This window comes from Centroberyx affinis, unplaced genomic scaffold (assembly GCF_046629955.1).
Source record: "Centroberyx affinis isolate AG114_WGS23_722 - 3 ecotype Tasmania unplaced genomic scaffold, CSIRO-AGI_Caff_v1 ptg001497l_1, whole genome shotgun sequence".
NCBI classification, from domain to species: Eukaryota; Metazoa; Chordata; class Actinopteri; order Beryciformes; family Berycidae; genus Centroberyx; species Centroberyx affinis.
This window is the reverse complement of record NW_027279962.1, coordinates 110,594-129,350: the sequence shown is the minus strand read 5'-3', so window position 1 is coordinate 129,350 and position 18,757 is coordinate 110,594. Positions and strand designations below refer to the sequence as shown.

General features: G+C 46.3%; 1 protein-coding gene across 1 annotated transcript in view; it reads right to left on the bottom strand.

The window, feature by feature from the left end:
• LOC139650502 (raftlin) overlaps positions 1-15,517 on the bottom strand; it is an 82,494-nt gene extending 66,977 nt beyond the window's left edge. Inside the window, exons 1-2 of the mRNA XM_071527193.1 lie at positions 15,068-15,517; positions 6,700-6,866 (exon numbers count right to left, since the gene is read on the bottom strand). Coding sequence (XP_071383294.1) covers positions 6,700-6,847 — 148 coding nt within the window. The 5' untranslated portion in view covers positions 6,848-6,866; positions 15,068-15,517. The remainder of the gene's footprint in view (positions 1-6,699; positions 6,867-15,067) is intronic.
• Between the last annotated feature and the right edge of the window lie 3,240 nt (positions 15,518-18,757).

Here is an 18,757-nt window from a genome sequence, read left to right as displayed (position 1 = left end):
TCAGCAGCTACACACAAGACGAGCCAACATGGACACACACACACACACTCAGAGAAAACATGTCACACAAGCACGTAAGCACACACACACACACACACACAGAGTATATATATATCTCACACATTCTCTCTCCCCGTCTTCACCTCTATCTCTCTCCCCTCATTTCCTCTCTCTTCAAGACACTCATACTCACATACTCATCTAATGACGCACACAGGTTCCCACCCACATGCAGAACTATCTCAGACGCAGACTCTTTGAATATGCTATTTTACTAAAGCATTAGGACAGTCGATAACAAGGTCGTTTTTAAAGCGTTGCCATGACTGGAATCTCAAAAATCTCTTGCATCTCAGATTACTCAAAATCTAAGATCCCCTTGAACAGTTGCCATGCTTTAAATGATTTTAAGTAAAATATGCTATTAACTCTTACAACGATGCTTGCTTTTTTGTATTTGTGTTACTCCCCGGCCCTCTGACCCTCCTTCAGCACCCGGCTTTTAATATTTCCGGCCTCCTATCGCAACCCAAAAAGAGCCGACGTCCTACTGAGAGACCTGCATCATCACACAGACCTGAACCACCAGAACCGAATCATGAGGAGAATATTTTTGTCTCAGCGGCAAAGGGGAGGGAACAGTGTTTGCCAGAACGCTGGAGTTTAGTTAACTGCAATAACAAAAGCCCTCAGACACAGGAAATAGTCTGCGCAGAATACGAAGCATTACAAGGAAAGCTAATCTCGAACATAGTGCTGAGCGAGAGAGAGAGAAGGAGGGAGAGAGAGGGAGGGAGGGAGGGAGGGAGGAGAAAGAGGAAGGAACTGAGCAGAAATCTGCGTTTCCTGTTGCTGAAAACTTTGTCAGCAGTTGCATTCGTTTGAAGCCTAACGAATGGAACCTGCTGAGCTGCGGCTCTGTCAGACTGTTAAAACGCTGCTCTGACATCTTTGTCTCAGCAAACAATGGCTTGGCATTTTGCTGCTCGACTGCTTCAAAACAATGCGGGTAGGGCCCATTTAGTATGCCGCTAACTATGGATCGAGGCAGAAACAAGAGGCGGTGACATGAGTCTGAATTTGTACTGTTGGTTTTGGACAGCAGCTGATGCATATTTCACGCACATTTTTTTGAAAGATTCCACAATTTGCTGGTAATCATACTGAAGGCTTCAACCAGCAAGGCTCAACTGACAATGACAGGCCTGTTTCAGAAGAGTATCAGCTGAGTATCAAACTCAGTTCGAGAGCAACGCCTTCTAACAGGTGAAGCTCTGGGCCAGATAGGCATACAGTACATTTTTGCTTTGGAAGTTGTGGAAATGAACCCCCCCCCCTTTCTGTTTCTGGTGTGTTGCTTCTTTTTCAGTCTGGCACACAACAACAGAAAGAAGATACAACATAGTTTTTTCATTTACAGCTGACATTTTCAATCAACTCCTGTCACAACTTAATTCATCCCCCGAGGGGCAATTAGATAACTTTCCAGTTTGCATTCAGTTTCAATGCTTAAACCAGTGCAGTGCAACGTCTCTGTTTAAGGTATTTATTAGCGAAACGTGATGTTTTCACATGCTTTCCCACTGGTTTCGGGAAGAGTTGGTTCCTTTAATGTTTTCCTACGAGCCGTGTTTACCAGAGCAGAGCCAGGGCATGTTGCTGTTGAACCCCGTCCTCACCCAGTCACGATTCGACAGCTTAATTTCGAATGGAGATTCTGTCGAGAGAGATCGAGTATACACCAAACTCACCAAATTTCCATTTTGATTTTTCACACCATCAGCACAGCAATTCCCACACAGCACGCATCTAATTTGCAATCATGTTTTGAAAATCAAGAGGGGGTTTTTGATGTGAGCCGTGCAGCCACGCCCTGGCCAGCGAGGGTATAATGGAAATATAATGTAAAAACCAGATGACCGTGAATCCAGTCTTCAATGTCATTCCCCCCTTCAATAAGCGCGATTCAATTCCACCTCTCAGGCTGAGGAGCCGGGGGATAAATCCCAGCTCCCCCCGCGATCCGAGGACTAATCTCCCCTCGGAAAGCCACTCCGGCGCGCGGCGTTCCCGCTGACCTCTCCTGCCGCTCGCCTCTCTGTCTGAGCGCGGCGGCGGGGGGAAGGCTGCTCCTGCGTGTCGCTCACCTGCTAAAGCTCATATTAACAAGGGGACTTCAGGCTCTGGGGGTTTTTGCATATAAATGATGTTTCTGGTTCCCAAGATGATATCAAACAGTGTGTCTGAGGCCCCTGTGTGTGCTTGTAGTGTGTGTGTGTGTGTGTGTGTGTGTGTGTGTGAGCGTACACTCATGTCTGCTCACCGGCTTTGATGTCAAGGACAACATCTCTGTTGCAGTATTTGCTGCCTGTCTGCTGAGAAGACTCAACATATTGAGCATGTTTTCAATTTTTCACATTCCTTCTGACGTTTCTAACATTTCGAATCGCATTTTGGGAAATAAGATACGTGTTGCACATCCCCAAGTCCCCTTTTGCCGCTTTTTACAATGAAATGGCTTCTTTCCACACCGTCTGCCACGGCAACAGTGGTTGCTTTCTCAGTTTTCTATGGGGTCACGCTCTCAATATCAAACAGACTGCGCTTTGTTTTACAATGGCACTTTCAGAGGTAAATGAATGGTAGTGGAGTGACCATGAGGCTGAATGCACGCTCTAAAATGATATAGCAATATCAGGCAACGGCTCACCGGTGAGCTCGCGTTGATACTTTGCAGTGCAGTGGAGGTTTATTACCTAGAGCTTTCGACTGATTACTCCTCCTTTCATCACTTTTTTGCAGAGAAAGGTGTTATTTTTGCACGTTGGGTGGCTGGTTTGTAGCCTCCGGGGCCATTGTGGCGGCTGTCGCGGGGAGCTATGATCTAACGCTGTAGCAAGGAATTATTACAAAACATTATTCACAGTGCAGTCGTGATAGTGAGGTGAAGTGAAGAACAGCGGGGCATTTTCCCAGAAGAGAGAGAGGTGAGGGGAAAAGGGAAAAAGACACGCTTACTTTCGTCTCCACTTAAATATCTTAATGCAGAACATGATTCTTTCTCATCCAAAACAGGATGAGAGTCAGTTGGAGGGTCAGAGATTCAATCCATTATCTTTCTTGTGATAAGCTTGTTTGGTTTTGCTCTCCTTGTGTAATATTCAGTTTCTTGGTCAGCTACTGATAGTGTATCTCAAATAGAGTGTCTTTAAGTTAGCAAAAAACACCTCCTCCTGTTTTTCACATGACGGTTTGACAATATCTGATGTTGCTTACTAACTAGCCAGCTCAAATGAACACGAGTCAAACCTTTTTGTCTCGGTGAGTCACTACATATTTGGTGTCAATTATGAATTATTGTTGACATCACAGTCAAATAAAAACTGCCCACTGATTGTTGTGCGAGATCTACCATTCTAATGGACACTATCTTCAAATAATCTTTGGTTGCGTCTTTGATGTATTACAGGCTACTTGCAGAAAAGGCCAGGACACATGAGTCATTACCTACACTTACATACCCGGTGCAAAGTAATTACAGCCATGAGTAACACACTAACTCTTAATCCCGAAAAATCTGCTGATGCGGTGAAAAGATTCAGCCACTGGGGCTACACTTACACACTCTGATTTCTCAACCTTAATATGCTCCTATGGGACACAGACAGACTCACGCGCGCACACACAGAGAATAAGAGAGAGAGAGAGAGAGACATGGAAGGGGAACAAAAAAGAGCAGCAGAGAGAAAGAGAGAGAGAGACAGAGAGAGAGAGCAACAGAGACACAGACGCAGTGACAGTGACAGAGAGATGGAGCGAGAGGAAACTGATTACTGTAAGTACCAACCCCCGCCATTTCCAGAGAGTACGTGAAAGAAGATACGGTTGGGAGCCAAAGAGACGCAGACGGTTCGACAAAGGGAGACCCGACCCCCCCCCACCCCCACCACCTCCACCCCCCCTCCAACCCCAGCCAGCCGGGCGTGGAGCGGCGTTCGGGGGGGAAAGCCCGCCTCGCCCTCAGACGCCCACGCGCTCCAGCTCCCTCATCCATCCAGCCCAGTCAGCCTGACAAACTAATGGAGACTAATCAACTGTCAGGGCAAACGCGCCGCTCACTACATCTCCCGGCTTCCCGTACCTTCCCTCCCCCTGCTCCTCCCCCGACACCCCCCCCATCCCCTCCCCCCCCCCCTCTTCCCTCCCCTCCCTCCATCATTTCAGCGATAACTGTCTCGGGCAGAAATAACAGAGTGATAGCTATATATAGCGCCTTGACTCCTCCCCGGCCTAGCGCACACACACACACACACACACACACGTACACACACAAGCAGACATACGTGTGTGTGCTCAAACATACACACCTGTTTGTATTACTATACTTGTGAGGACCTTCACTGACAACATTCATTCATAACTCCTAACCTTAACCTTAACTGTCTCCACTACATATCTAACCTTAACCCGAAACCCAAGCCCCAACCCTAAACTAACCGTAACTTTAACCCCAGTGTTGCCAACTCTCTTCAAAGGAAAGTATCTATTGGCTGCTCAGAAAGTCACTAGAAATCGCCAGATGATGTCACACGTTAATTCGAAGGGCTGTGATCATCAGACCGCTTTGGATGAGACAAGCAAATAGCACAAATGTACGTGCATCGGCATCAGCCATACTGATTTGTGCCAAATATTTTGGGAATCAACATATTAACATTGTTAATGCCCATGGTCCCAAAAGCAGCTAAACTCATTGCTTTTGAGAAGTAAAGGGAGATAAAATTGCCGGGGGTTCTGAAAAGTTGCCAAATTCTAGAAACAAAGTTGTCAAGTTGGTAGCAGCGGTTAACCTTTAACCTAACCTAACACCAACCAAAATTATAGCACCTTAAAGAAGTGAGAAGCAGCAAAGTGTCTGTGCTTGTGACGACATTTGGTCCTCATAAGTGTAGAAATGCAAGAACACACACACATAAGCACGCACAACAACATGTTTACACACCCACACACACATGCACACACACTCACACACAAACCCCTGAGCCATGAGTTTAGGCCTCGGCATCTCAGGAAGCAACACCCACCTCCCATCTCATAAACACCTCAGAGTGAGGGGAGGAAGGAGAGGAAGGGCCCCTACCGCTCTTTTGTGTATGTGTGTGTGTGTGTGTGTGTGTGTGTGTGTGTGTGTGTGTGCGTGTGCGTGTGTGTGCGTGCACGCGTGCTAGAGAGGGATGCTATCTTTGTAAAGGAAACTGATTCATTTCCATATTTGCATGCGTGGTTCAGTGAGCCGTCGGAGGAGGTTTAAGAGTTCGATTCTGTTTGATGTTCAGTGAAGTTTGTGTAATTAAAAACTTGTTTACAGCTCAGCGGGGCGGGCAGAGCGCGGGGGCCGGCCAGGTCAGAGTCTCACTAAAGGAAACCTGGACACATCGGTTTGGTGAGGGTCAAACCTGTGACCTTGAGAGGCAACAAGACAGTCTCTCTAACCAGCGGGCCACCCTGCCCGCTTTAGTTTGTTTGCAACCCCTGCTAGTGAGTTGGAGTTGCTGCCATACATAATTGATGGACGCCAGCAGGATGTTTGGCACGGGTGGGAGTGGAAAATTCTATATCATTAGTACAATGTGATAGCATGACTGACTAATTGTTAGAATAGAAATTACAATAGCTGCTGCTATTCAGGGAGCAAAGCGATAATTAACACTACATCATAATGACAAAATCATAATGAAATTTATAGCCTGAATTATTATTCCATATATGTGTGATAGATTTTTCCTCCTGCATCTGAGTTCTTTCTCTTTGTGGAGTTGTATGGTTGGAAATGCAGGTTGTATGGCATTTTCAGAAGGGGAGAACACAGATTAATCACACTGGAGGGAGCATTACTCAGTAAAATGCAATGCACAGCTCAGTGTGGTAGATTTCAGCGCAGATCAGCACCTTGAAAAACCGTCCAGGCGCTTTTTACTGCTGCCTGGAGGCATGCAGAGGTATGATGCAGCGAAATGCCAAGCGCTTTGAGCCATTCATACGACTTCAACTATGCATGTTAAAGGGTAAATAAGTCAGATTTTTACAGCCCCATGGCACAAAAAGACCATAATGTATCTGTGAGGGAGGTTGATGGGGTTACTGATCAATGCCAATGATGCAAAGATTACCGTGCAGAGATTTCTGGCTTCCAATACTCCACTTTCTGGCCTGTATCAGATTAAAAACTCCCTGCTCATTGGAATCTCAAGACTCTCCCAAACCCCCTAACCCCCTCACCCACCCCGCTCACCTACTGGCATTTTCAACTGCTCAATGATGGAGGACGGTGCTACGGGTAAACAAGCAGCGTCGCAAGACATTTCAGCTACGAAGGCCATAAAGGCTCGTTCTCAAGACAACAAAACAAGCGACAAAGCAGTATTATTATTCCACTGTTTTGCATGGTGATTTATTACCTCTTCACTAGACATTTCTGTTGGATCTGTGCTCTAATTAGCTATATTTCTTGTCTCTATTGTTAAAATGTGACTTTATTATTTGTGTAAACTCAAAGGGTTCGGCTGGCGGAGACTTGTACGAGGAGATAACATCTATCGATCTTGTTGCCATTCCTCTCTGCTCTCTGATAGAGCTGGATAAAGGTCATGGATTATTCAACGGCCGCTTTAAGCAAGTTGGCAGAAATCCACGTCTTACCATCTTTGCCGATCAGGAAGTCCAGGTAGCGGTAGGTGTAGGCCACGCCCACCTTGGTCTCCACCTGGGGTCTCTTCAGCGTGGAGTAGATCTTTCCTGGACTGCTCTCCTCTGACGCCGGCTTCAGCTTACGCAGCCCGCAGCCCATGGCTCTGCAGTGTGTCAGTCTGCCAACAAGGCAAGACAAGAGTGAGGCAAGGTTCAGTTGTCACTTGTGTGTTTGTGTGTGTGGCAAGTGAGTGAATGAGTGTGTGTGTGGTGCTAAAAATTGGAGCTAACTATCAAAGCATAAGGTATGACTGATTGTGGGCCAGCTTAATCTCTCTATCACACACACACACACACACACCCAGACACACATACATATATAAACACAAACATTCATACACACACACACACGGATAGCCACGGTCCCTCAGGGACTTCAGAGGGAAAACCAATAAAGAACAACATGCTGGATAAGCGGCTGTAAATAAATAAATAAAAACTACTAAATGAGCTTGATTTTCCATGGGTTCCCTAGCCCTCGTTCCCAGGGGGACCGAATTAACAGAGACAACCGTGGAGGAATAGCGGGCCTTAAAGAGCCGCTGTGCCGGACGAGGCCTCACCCCAAATGGCTTGTGACAGCGGCGCTGCCTGTCGGCTGCGGCTGGGAGCAGGTGATATCCTATTGTGTGCCGCTGATTAAACTCAAGGATGGATGGATGGATGGATGGATGGCCCTCCCCTCCTCCCCTCCCCTCCCACCTCAGCTGATGAGGAACCCACTCTATTATGCTCCCATCTAATTACAGAACGTTCCGGGGCCTTGGCCGTGGACGACAAATCCGAGCTGGCCGTCGTTTCAGAGACGACAGGACAGGAAGTGAGGCGGGGGGGGGGGGGTGTGTGTGGAGGAAGGAGTGGGAGGCGAGGGAGGAAACGAGCAGACGGGGGCTCTGTTAATGAGGTGAACGGCAAGAATGGAAAAGGTGAGAATCAATCAAGGGAGAAAGAGGAAATGGGGGTGACCGGGTTGGAGATTGTTCGTTACGGGGGTGTGTGTGGGGGGAAGGGATGGGGGGGGGGGGGCAGTGGGTAATGCATGGCAAGTAGAGTCTGGAGAGAAGAGAGAGAAAGAGCGTGCAATTAGACTCCATTGAATAGAAAGGGGTGATCAACACAAGAGGAGGGAGGGGGGAAAGAGTGAGAGGCGATGCAGGAGATTCATTACGGTTGTCATGAAAGCCGGTGTCTCCAACGGCACTTACATGAATATCTATGCTGGGCATTATGAATCGCAATCATATCTTTACGGCCTTTTACGGCCTCATAACAAGCTCCCTGCGATTAATACCAGATCACACCGGGTCCCGGGCGCTGCGAGACGCTTGCTTTGTGTTTAAACACACTTCAGAAGCGCGCTAAACGGTTTGTACGCGTTGAAAGCGAGGCTGGGTGAGATGTTTCCTGCTCAGCACGTGCAAGGTGGGACTGACGCCTTGGTTCCTATTTCAAGAACAGCCGTTTCAAAGCCAAACGCACGCTGCAGAAGCCGCCATAGGCAGAGTCCCTAAAAGCGCTTCAGTCCCCCCTCTAAATTGTCACTCAGGACTGCGCTGTACTGCGCCGCAGTTCACCACACAGCATCACAAATGGTTCTACCATCAAAGAAAACAGGGGAGAAAGCGTGAATTTTTCCCAAGTCTTGGATTTTCCACCGTTGCCTACAGTCACTTGTAAATAGCTTTTATCATTTTTCCCTTACCCTGGAGAGAGTAGGAACAACAAGAGAGAAAGCGAAGCTCTGTCATGTATTCTTCAAGAGAGGGGGAAGAGGTAGTCAGAACAAAAGGGGGATTGGGGGGGGTTTCGAGGGGGTGTGTGGAAAGAAAACAAAGCAGATGGAAAAAAAAAATGGAGGGGCTCGTATTTGCATAGCTCCTTGAGACCAGAGAGGAGGCGATGTGAGGCGAAGGCAAACGGAAGTATTTTTAGAGCTGAGCTGACAGTGGAAATGCGAGATGTTTATGATTTTCGTGTCATGTTTTTTGTTTTGTTTTTTACCTCGGAGCTCTCCTCTGAGGTGTGAGCTCTGGGCAGTTGCACCCCCCCACAGGCCCCGCCTCAGTTCCTCTCCCCCATTTTTTTTTTTTTTTTTTTTTGGAGATTGACATGCGGGGAGTTGGGGCTGCTCGACAGGGCAGACAGACACTGGATGGCTTGAGAAAAACAGGAAGAGGGCCATTGATTTCCCTTTGCTGAATTAGCAACGATCCTCTTGCCGTTTTGTTCTATCTTTTGTCTCGCACTAATGGCATTTTGAGGTTTTATTCGATAAGAGGTTTTATTCGATAAGACTCCTCGTAAGCCGAGATTGAAGTTCAGATGCTTTGTTGTAGCTGGAATGCATTTAGCTTTGGCCGCTCCAACCAAAACATCCCACAGCACTTTGTATTGTACTGCATGTCAAAACCAAAGCCAGGGAGAGGCTGCTCATTCACACAGGTTTTCTCTCTGTCCGTCAAAATGGTTCCCTTTGTTTTTGGGTTTTCACATTGATCACCAGGGTCATTGCATGTTGCGTTTCTAGGGACTCTAGCGCATTATCACATTGCTCTAATGAGGAGCTGAAAGTTACTTTACAATCATGCAGTTTCCAGTAACACTGCATGAGCAAGATGATTGCCAGCTGTAATCTGCCAGTACTGCATGATGAGCTGCAAAACGTCACCCTCTAAACCCCCCGCTCGCACTGACAGACTTCACAGTATCGGCAACAGATGCGGCGGCGATGCGACTGCATTGACAGATTTCCCTTAATGCTATCTGACTGAGATCGTCTCCACATTACAAGCCCGTGTTGCACGGCTTTGATAGCAACATAGCTAAGATCAAACCCAACCGCATGAGAAGCTTCAGAGTGGATTATTGGAGGAAGACATTAATTAGGACACACTGTTCTTGTGTTCTTCTCCAAGTAGTCTCCCTTTTAAGCTTGCACTCTCCCTCTGTCTCTCTCTCAGGCTTTATCTCCCTCTCCCTCTTTCCCATTCTCTGACTTTTGCTCCTTTTAATCTGACAAGTAAAGTGGAACACAAGTGGGGCACAAGGCAGTGTTTGCTGGTGGGTATTGCTGGTTCAGTATCGTCCACAGTTGACTGTGAAGAGAGAGAGTACTATCAAGGGCTCCTCAGGGAAGAGTGGTTAGAGAGACCATCGCTTAACTGAAAGGTCACAGGTTTGATGGACACAGCCAGTGTGTCCAAAAACCTTGTGTCCTGTCAAAATGCCCTTGACTGAGACACTGAACCTCTACTTTCTCTCTCTTTGCTGCTCTAGACGAAGGCGTCAGCTAAATGCCTGAAAATGTAAATGTTCCCTGTTTGGACATCCTCCTCTCCTCTCCTTTCCTTCCTTCCTTCCTTCCTTCCTTTCCACCTTGACTCCTCACCTGGGTGGGACAGAGAGGACTGGAAGAGAGGGGCCCAAGACAAAAGAAGGCAAATGGGGGGCGGGTCCTGGTGGATCAGTGGGCTAAAATGCATACCATGCAAACGTCCTGGGTTGGATTCAAACCAATCTTTGTCTCGTCTTCCCCCTCTCTCCCCTGATCTTTCCTGTCCCTCTCAACTTTGAACTGTCTAGTAAAGGTGAAAATGACAAAAAAATAACCTTTAAAAAAGAAGGCAAATGGACATGGAGACAGGGTCTTAAGTGTTATAACCTTTGGTAATCGAACACTCCACCAGGAGACCCTTTTGTGAACTGAGGGATGAACAGCATGTTCCATATGTGTACATATGTGCCATTGGCTGGACGCTTTCATCAAAATTGCCGTAAAGTACTGTGAGTGCATGCATTTTAGTGTGAGTGGCCCCAGTGGGACTCGCAACAAGGGGATCGTGGGTGCCAAACGTGGAATTGCTTTTTCAACTGAGTGGATTTGTTATATTTGCTTTGAATGCCCAAGGACAGGACATAATGGCAAATAAACAGAAAAAAAAAGTGGAAAATGAGAGGAGATGAGTGAGGCGGGGAGAACACAGGAGTAAACAATAGTGTCTGCCTGAGACTCATCTGTGTTTTCAAGGCTCCGGTTGGCTCCGCGGTTCGCAATGGCCTCGGCCAACCTCGTCTCTGTACAGTCTCAAGGCCCGGGTACAGTCCGTCTGCACACACACACACACACACACACACACACACACACACACACTCGTCCAGGGAGCTATTGCCATGGGAACCAACCCCTCTATGACTATTCCCTTCTCAGGAGAATAATAGGTACCAATCTTTCTCCCTCAGCCTCTCTCTCCCTTTCTGTCTTTCTTTGTCGACCTCTCTTTCCCTCTCTTCTCTCCTTTGCGGCTATGAGCTCTCATCTTTCTCGTCCTCCACGTCTCTCACCCCTCATTTCATTTCCAGGACCGCCTCACTCATCCCCCTCCTCCTCTTTCTTCTTTCTCTATGTAGGAGCAAACGCCCATGTCCTCCTGCTCACCTCCCCTCCTCTCTGCATGTCTTTGACAGTCATGAGTTTGATATCTTATGCATTATCTATCCACACTGGGATTTGTGCAGTTCTCTAAAGTGAAAAGCAAAACATTGTCTAAACCCAACCTGCATAAACACTAAATTGGGTGTTTTCAGGCTGTAGCCGCACAAGAAAATGCACGGTGAAAGAATGAACATTTGTCATTTCGAGAACGGGGGTGAGAGGAAGATACTTGGATAAAAATAGAAAATTCTTTTGGTTGCCCCTTGCTATTTTTCTCCAAAACATGGAGGGGTTTGAAGAGATTTCCCGCGAGTGACTCATTGCTTTCTGTGAACTTGCTCCAGGCAGGTCATTTTTTATTAAAGCCAGCCGAAGCCAAGTTCTTAGCTTTTCAGACACCTTATCGACATGTCCGTGTTGAACATTACCCAATCAATACTGCTGCAATTTTCTTGACCACCCATTACAACAGGAGTCAATTTGCCTTCCAGAAATATCAAGGGAGATGTTTTTTTTTTTGTTCCATGGTTAATCTACTACAGAACTGGCTGAATATTGGCTCTTGTGTTTCCCCTTTGTGCCTGGAGGATTCTTCCTAATATTCCGTCTCAGGTCTAGGGCAACGCCGGAGGCTTGAATAACTTACTATCTTCAAAAACACGATCACCGCCACCTCACCGCAGAGTGAGGGAAGTAATCTTTGCCCGAGATCTTGTAACCAAGCGTTTCAGGGGGGAAGAGATGTGAGACTTTTGCCGGAGCCTCCGATCAAGATGACATCCCCGTTGTGAGAAGTGCAAATCATACCCATCTTCTACCAGTGTGTCATTCCTAGCCATGTTTACTGCCAAAACACTGAGTTGCTGCTGATAAGGAGCAAAGTATGATTTCTGTTGAATGTGTCACTGCAGTGTTAATTGCAAAGTGTTAATCATTGAATATCTCTAAAATATAGAGGATTCAGTCTGTCAACTAAGGACTCAAATTACCTACTGCTACCTTGAAAAAGTGCCATCATTTATTTTTATTTTATGCCATCTTTCACTTTATAAGGCTAGATGTCACTTTCTCACATAGATATCTAATTTTTGGAATCAAATTCTTCATATATATATTTCTACCATGTCTCCACTTTGAAGCTTTGTGTGCGAGGCTCTCATTGGAATAAAACAAGAATAGCATGAAAGCAGAGTAGAATGAAATTAAAATGGTTTGAAAATAACTACCTTTCAGCTAAAAGTAGGCCACGTTTTCCAAGTATAAAATGTTCTAATATTGTAATGTCTCTCTGTGGGTGTGTGTCTATACATACTGAGCGGAGAGGAGCACACGTTGGGGTTTAAATCAACCAAAGCTTGCCAATTACCTTAATCAAATTTCACGCTGTACAGAGGAATCACTATGCCCGGATCAGATAGCAAACATAAGTTGATTAAAATGCATGTTTGCTAAAAAGACTGGAGCGAACAGAATCAACACAGGCCCCGCACTCAGAAAACACACATATTGGTGGCTTAGAAGATGAGGATTCAGAAATTAAACGACTAACGCTCTGAAAACTCAGCGGCACATCGGCTGCTACTGTATGTTTTAACAGACAACTACCATAGGATTTAGTGGTGCGATGTTGACCATCCAGCAAAATAGTCTTGAACCGATTTAAGCTAATGGTTGTTTCACCTTTTGCCCTGTGTAATGATTCCCCTCTACCAACATGACATTGTAGCAGAGTGAAGCCCAAACCACAATCACTTCCACATTTCCAGCTGGCTAGCTGCGTGCCGGTTGTGGCTAGTGTGTGATGCAGTCATGTGGAGTTCCTATTGAGAAAAGTGTTTCCCTCTGTCTGTTTGTATGAGTCTCTGTGTGTGTGTGTGTGTGTGTGTGTACTTCTGTGGGTGTATTAGTGTGTGCCCGTGTGTGTACGTGTGTTTATGTGTCCATGTCATATGTATATACAGTATATATGCATGCTGGCATGTGTGGTTACGCATGTTTTGTGCACACACATCATTTATGTATATGCATGTATGTGTGTGTGTTTGCCTGCACAAGTATGTGTGTACATATGTGTGTGTTTGTCTTTGTGTGTGTGTCTTTATGTGTGTGTATTTTGTCTTTTTGTGTATCTGTGTGTATGTATGTAAGTGGCTTCATGTGTGTGTGTGTCTGTGTTTGTCTTTGTGTGTATCTGTGTGTGTATGTATGTGTGTCTTTGTGTGTGTGTCTTTATGTGTGTGTATTTTGTCTTTGTGTACTGTGTGTATGTATGTAGGTGGCTTTATGTGTGTATGTGTGTGTGTGTGTGTGTGTGTGTGTGTGTGTGTATCTGGTTGTGTTTTTGTGTTTTTGTGTCTTTGTATGTGTGTCAGTGTGTTTTGTCTTTGTGTACTGTGTGTATGTATGTAGGTGGCTTTGTGTGTGTGTGTGTCTGCGTGTCTGTGTGTGTATGTCTTAATGTGTGTGTGTTTGTGAGTGTGTGCATGTTAGTGTGTATATGTTTTGTCTTTTTGTGTCTGTACATGGTGTTATGTGTGTGTCTTTACTTTTGTGTTTGTGTGTGTGTGTATGTATCTGTGTGTGTACCTTCATGAGTGTATGTTTATGTGTTTTCCTGTCTTTTTGTGTGTGTAAGCGTCATTATGTGTGTATCTATACGTGTGTGTGTGTGTGTGTGTGTGTGTGTGAGAACTCCTGACCCACCAACACTGAAGGGTTAACACAGCCCGACGCTCCACTACTCACCAGCTGGAACTGATTAACAGAGGTTCAGTCAGACTGGGCTCTCTCACTCACTCACTCACACTCTCTCTCTCTCTCTCTCACACACACACACACACACACACACACACAACTCTCTCTTTTTTTTCCTCATTACCCCCCTCTCTCACACCCCCCTCCTCCTCCTCCTCCTCCTGCCTTTCGGCTTTTCCTCTCTCTCATGCCCTCGTCTTCCTCCTCCCTGACATCCCCGCCCTTCCTTCGCCTCCTGCCATCCTTCAACTTGTTTTTCCCTTTAACCTCCTCGTCTCGTTCGCTCACGCATGCTTGGTTGAACACATGCGTCGGTCCCATGCTGAAGCACGAAGCCTCTGCATGTGAACATCCAGGCGTATATACGGGCAGACACGGATATAGGAGCGCACACGCACAAACACCCCTTTACACCTATACATACAGTACAGAAAACACACTAATCACACACACACACACACACACACACTCCCCTCTCTTGCTCTGCGGTAGTGGGAGCGGTTTGATACTGTATGCCAAGCACATCTTGAAATGCTGTCAGGGTTCACTGATTGGATCCAGGTAGACATTTTTGGCATTCTCACTCCACTCCGTACCATCCATCACACATGTGACTTCAAAACAAGCAGACCCTCATTGATCTGCATGATGAACGCCCTGAGTGTGTGTGTGTGTGTGTGTGTGTGTGTGTGTGAGTGTGTGAGCATGTGTTTGTGGGCGTTATGTGTGTGTTATGTGCGATCTGTGTGGTAGCAGTGTGGGCTGGGGGATTAGGAGTTTGTTGTTGTACGCAGCTCATAAGCCAAACTTGTGGCTTGCGGCATTGTTTAATGAATCAACTCTGCTGTGATTAATGCGTTGCTCAGCGGTTTGTTGTGTGGTAAACAATTGGCACCATGCAGTTCCTACCAAGTTTACACCGACTGCTGTCCAAGGGAGCAGACATTATTATTATTATTATTATTATTATTATTACAGGCGCTGTGTATCAGGAAGTTTATTTCATGCACATTTGGTGATGTTCAAACCGAGACACGACAAGGCAGGCTCGCTGTCTTGCACACACACACACACACACACACACAAACACACACACAAACACACACACACACACTCACCGAAAAACTAACTTACCTGTTTCAGAATCTTAGCCGAGTTGAAAAGTTCACTGCTGAGATGCGAAGGCAGCGACTGGACCAGCGCTCCCAGCAGAGAAACACATTCTACTCGACAGGGGGACCGGCGCAGCAGAGGAGAAGACAGGCTCCGGATCCTGTCCGACAGCCGGCCGGGGGGGTGGGGGGGGGTCCTGCGGGTCTGGGTCTGGGTCTGGGTCTGGGTCTGTGCTCGAAAGGGGGAAAACCACGGTTCCTCCGGCAGGCAGGCAGGCAGGCAGGCAGGCAGGCAGGCAGGCAGCAGAAGGGAGAGAGCGGAGAGTCTGCTTCACACACACACACACACACACAGGCTCAGCAGCTCCAGCGGTTTGCCTCGTCTCTCCTCGCCAGCGGCGGGCTCAGCACCTCACGCAGCTCAGGCAGCAAACACACTTGTACGCTCGGTGTGTTTGGGTCATGCTCAAAGTATGCCTGTACCGATGTTCTGCAAGCTCAGGGAAACCACATCCTGTCACATATCTACCTCCCCCCGTCTCTCTCTCTCTCTCTGTTTTCCTCCCCTTCTCTCTCTGTCTGTCTGGTGTTTTCTCTCTCTCTCTCTTTTTTCTCCCTGTCTTTCTTGCTCTCTCTCTCGCTCCCCTGTGATTGTCTGAAGCAACTGAGCGCTCTGACCCAGCCTCTGTTCAGCACAGCCTCTCCACCTCCCTCTCTCTCTCTCTCTCTTCCCCCCCCTCTCTCTCTCTCTGTCTCTCTCTCTCTCTCTCTCTCTCCGGCAGCCGCACCAGTTCCAGTCGACTGACTGAAGAATCCATCTGAGGAGAAGGCTGGGGGAAACAGAGGGAGAGGGAGGGAGGAAAAGGAAAGGGGTGGGGGTAGTAGAGCGGGTGGTGGTGGGATGGGAGGGGGGGCTTTACTGGGAAATACCAGAGTTAGAGAGAGAGGGAGAGCAGGGCAGAGGTGGGCTGGGGAGGGGGGAGGAGGGGAAGGAGGAGGGTGGTGGGTGTTGTTTAGGGAGTGAAAGACTAAAGAAAGATGGGTGGACAGAAAGCCAAATACTAATCGATAGTTTGTTTTGAGAGAAAGATGGAGAGAAGTAGCCAGAAAGCAATAGAATGCTGTGCCATATAGTCAATACACATGCACGCAAATCACACACACACACACACACACACACACGCACACATATATACACACACACACACACATAGTTCTATAACACTTTACTGTTGGAATGGCTGAAGCTTGTCTGCGAGCTATAAGGGTGACTAAGGTAGGGAAAGGGGTATGATGGTTGTTTTGGTGGATAAGGATGTGAGTATTTGTGTGTGTGTGTGTGTGTGTAGGTGTGTGTGTGTGTGTGTGTGTGTGTCTGAGAGAGAGTGTGTGTGTGATCCTCTGTATTGCACTCCTCTGTAGTGGCTATGCATATTTAATATTTCCGGGTCAGGACCCCCTATAGCTGTCTATTTATTATTTAAGCCAGTCTGTATGAAGGACCACTACTCTGGAGACACAGCAGACCTCTGATACGTAATCTGTGATTTCCTCTACAACCACCACAACAACCACAACAACAACAAAAACAACCACAACAACACCCACAACAGAGACCCATGTCGGTGCAGTGCATCCTTGCTCGAGGCAAACACAAATCAGTATCAGTGCTGACAGCAGGGAGAAGTTTCCTCCACTGTCTGTGCCATTATCTCCCTGCAACACAAAAAAAAAAATCTATTGATGGTACGGGAAATGATTGGATGATTGGACGCTGACAAGGTGTGCACTAAGTGCTTTGTGCTGGCTGCCTTGTGTGGGATTTGTTGACTCATTGTGTGATTGATTGATTGTTGAACATTTCCCACCGCTTCACGTTTAAGAAAATTAATAACTGGCGAAATGGACAGAGTGAAAAGCATGAGGATAACACAATAAAACCCTACTTTTTCTCCATTGTTATCACTGACAGCATCGTCATCACCATTGTCATCTTTTTTCATTACAGCTGACAGGTATTGCTTCAGCGACAGCCTGCAGACAAGCTGTTACATGCCTTATCATTATGGACAGAGTGTGTGTGACACACTGACCCTCACATCTGGGCCAGTGGTCGGGTTGGACCGGATATTGGTCGGGGTTTAGCAGAACTGTGCTGGCTCACTTACATCCCCAGAGGAAGAAACAACTTGTGCTTGAAGAGAATGACCACATCAAGAGCAATCCTGAGTCCCACCGAAACTCAGTTCACCCACCTATTTACTTGTGAAATGCAATTTTTTTCATATTTTACCTTATTATAGGCGAAAATTGGCTCTTTTCAAGTATATAGACATAAAGTAATGATGTTTGTTTGCCTTATGGTGATTGCTAACTGAAGTTCAAGGTTTACCCGCCTGAATATTTACTACATGGCTAGTTAGGATCCCCACTAATCTTGCTATAGCCAGGTAATTGGTGGTTAAAGAGGCAGGAGAATTTGTAGGAAATCCTCTTTCAACTGCATGATTGCTGCACTATTACAGCACTGTTTGATCCATCCTGGGGAGAACTGTTTAGAAAATTCAAATGATGCCGTCTCTTCAGCACAAGGAAATTGGTAGCAACAACTTTGTGAATTTTTGTGTTGCCAAAATCCATTTTGTCGCACTGTTTGGCTCTCCAGCATGAAGTGGGTACAGCGGCTGCATCACTAATTCAGAATAGATGGTGGATGGGGATCTTCTACAATGGCTGCTGTTGTAACAGACCTTGGCATCTTTTTTGAAAAGATATTGCAAAAAATGCTGTTTTGAACCATTTCACAGTATAATACAACCCAACATTACACTTCTTTCTCCAGATTTAAGTAACATGTCAGAAACAAAACACTTGCAGCATCATCAAACAATGGAAATTCAAACAAATGGCACTTGTCAAAAAAACACTCAGCTAATGAAATCGAGTCGATTGCACAGAAAATATTGATTCATGATCATTTTTTACTGTCAGAATCATTATTCATGAACAGAGAACCAAAATGATTTGTGACAGCTGAGAAGAGGAAACCCTAACTGGATAACAAGCCAATGTGAGAAAAGATGCATGACTTGCCTTATATGAGTCATCAATTACCCTAATTAATGTTGAGGAGCTCCACACACTGTGACAAGAGTTACCAGTCCGACACAAAGCGATCATGACATTGGGCTATTGTCAAAGTCATTTCTTGCCTAATAGAGGATCCGCACGCTCATTTGCGAGGCTTGTAGCTGCTTTCACCAGAGCCTGGCTTTTCAAGGAGAACCCTCATGGTGTTGCTCACATGTTGCTAAGAAAAACCTAACTCCAGGCCACAAATTAATGATATGTCTCTTTGATGGAGATTTCCTCCCTCTGTTTGCCATCACATTGGAAGCCCCATTAGACTTCAATCACCCCTCCTGAAAGCAACAGCGGAAACTGCCAACACATTTCTAGATCGGGGCAACGTGCATCCAATTTGGAAGGGAATTTTTCAGCATTAGACTATACCTTCACGTGGAAAAGCTTTGACTTTGGAAGGAAAAAAGGGCCGTTCTGGCAGTCATAACTTTGAAACTGTCATGGAGAAACTTGAGGATGGAATTAAAGAAGAAAAGAAAGTAGAAAATAGTTAAGGCTAGGTGGACGCTTGCCTGGTTTTCCAGCCCCTTTAAAGTGAATGAAATCAAAAAGCTGCCAGGACGCTGAA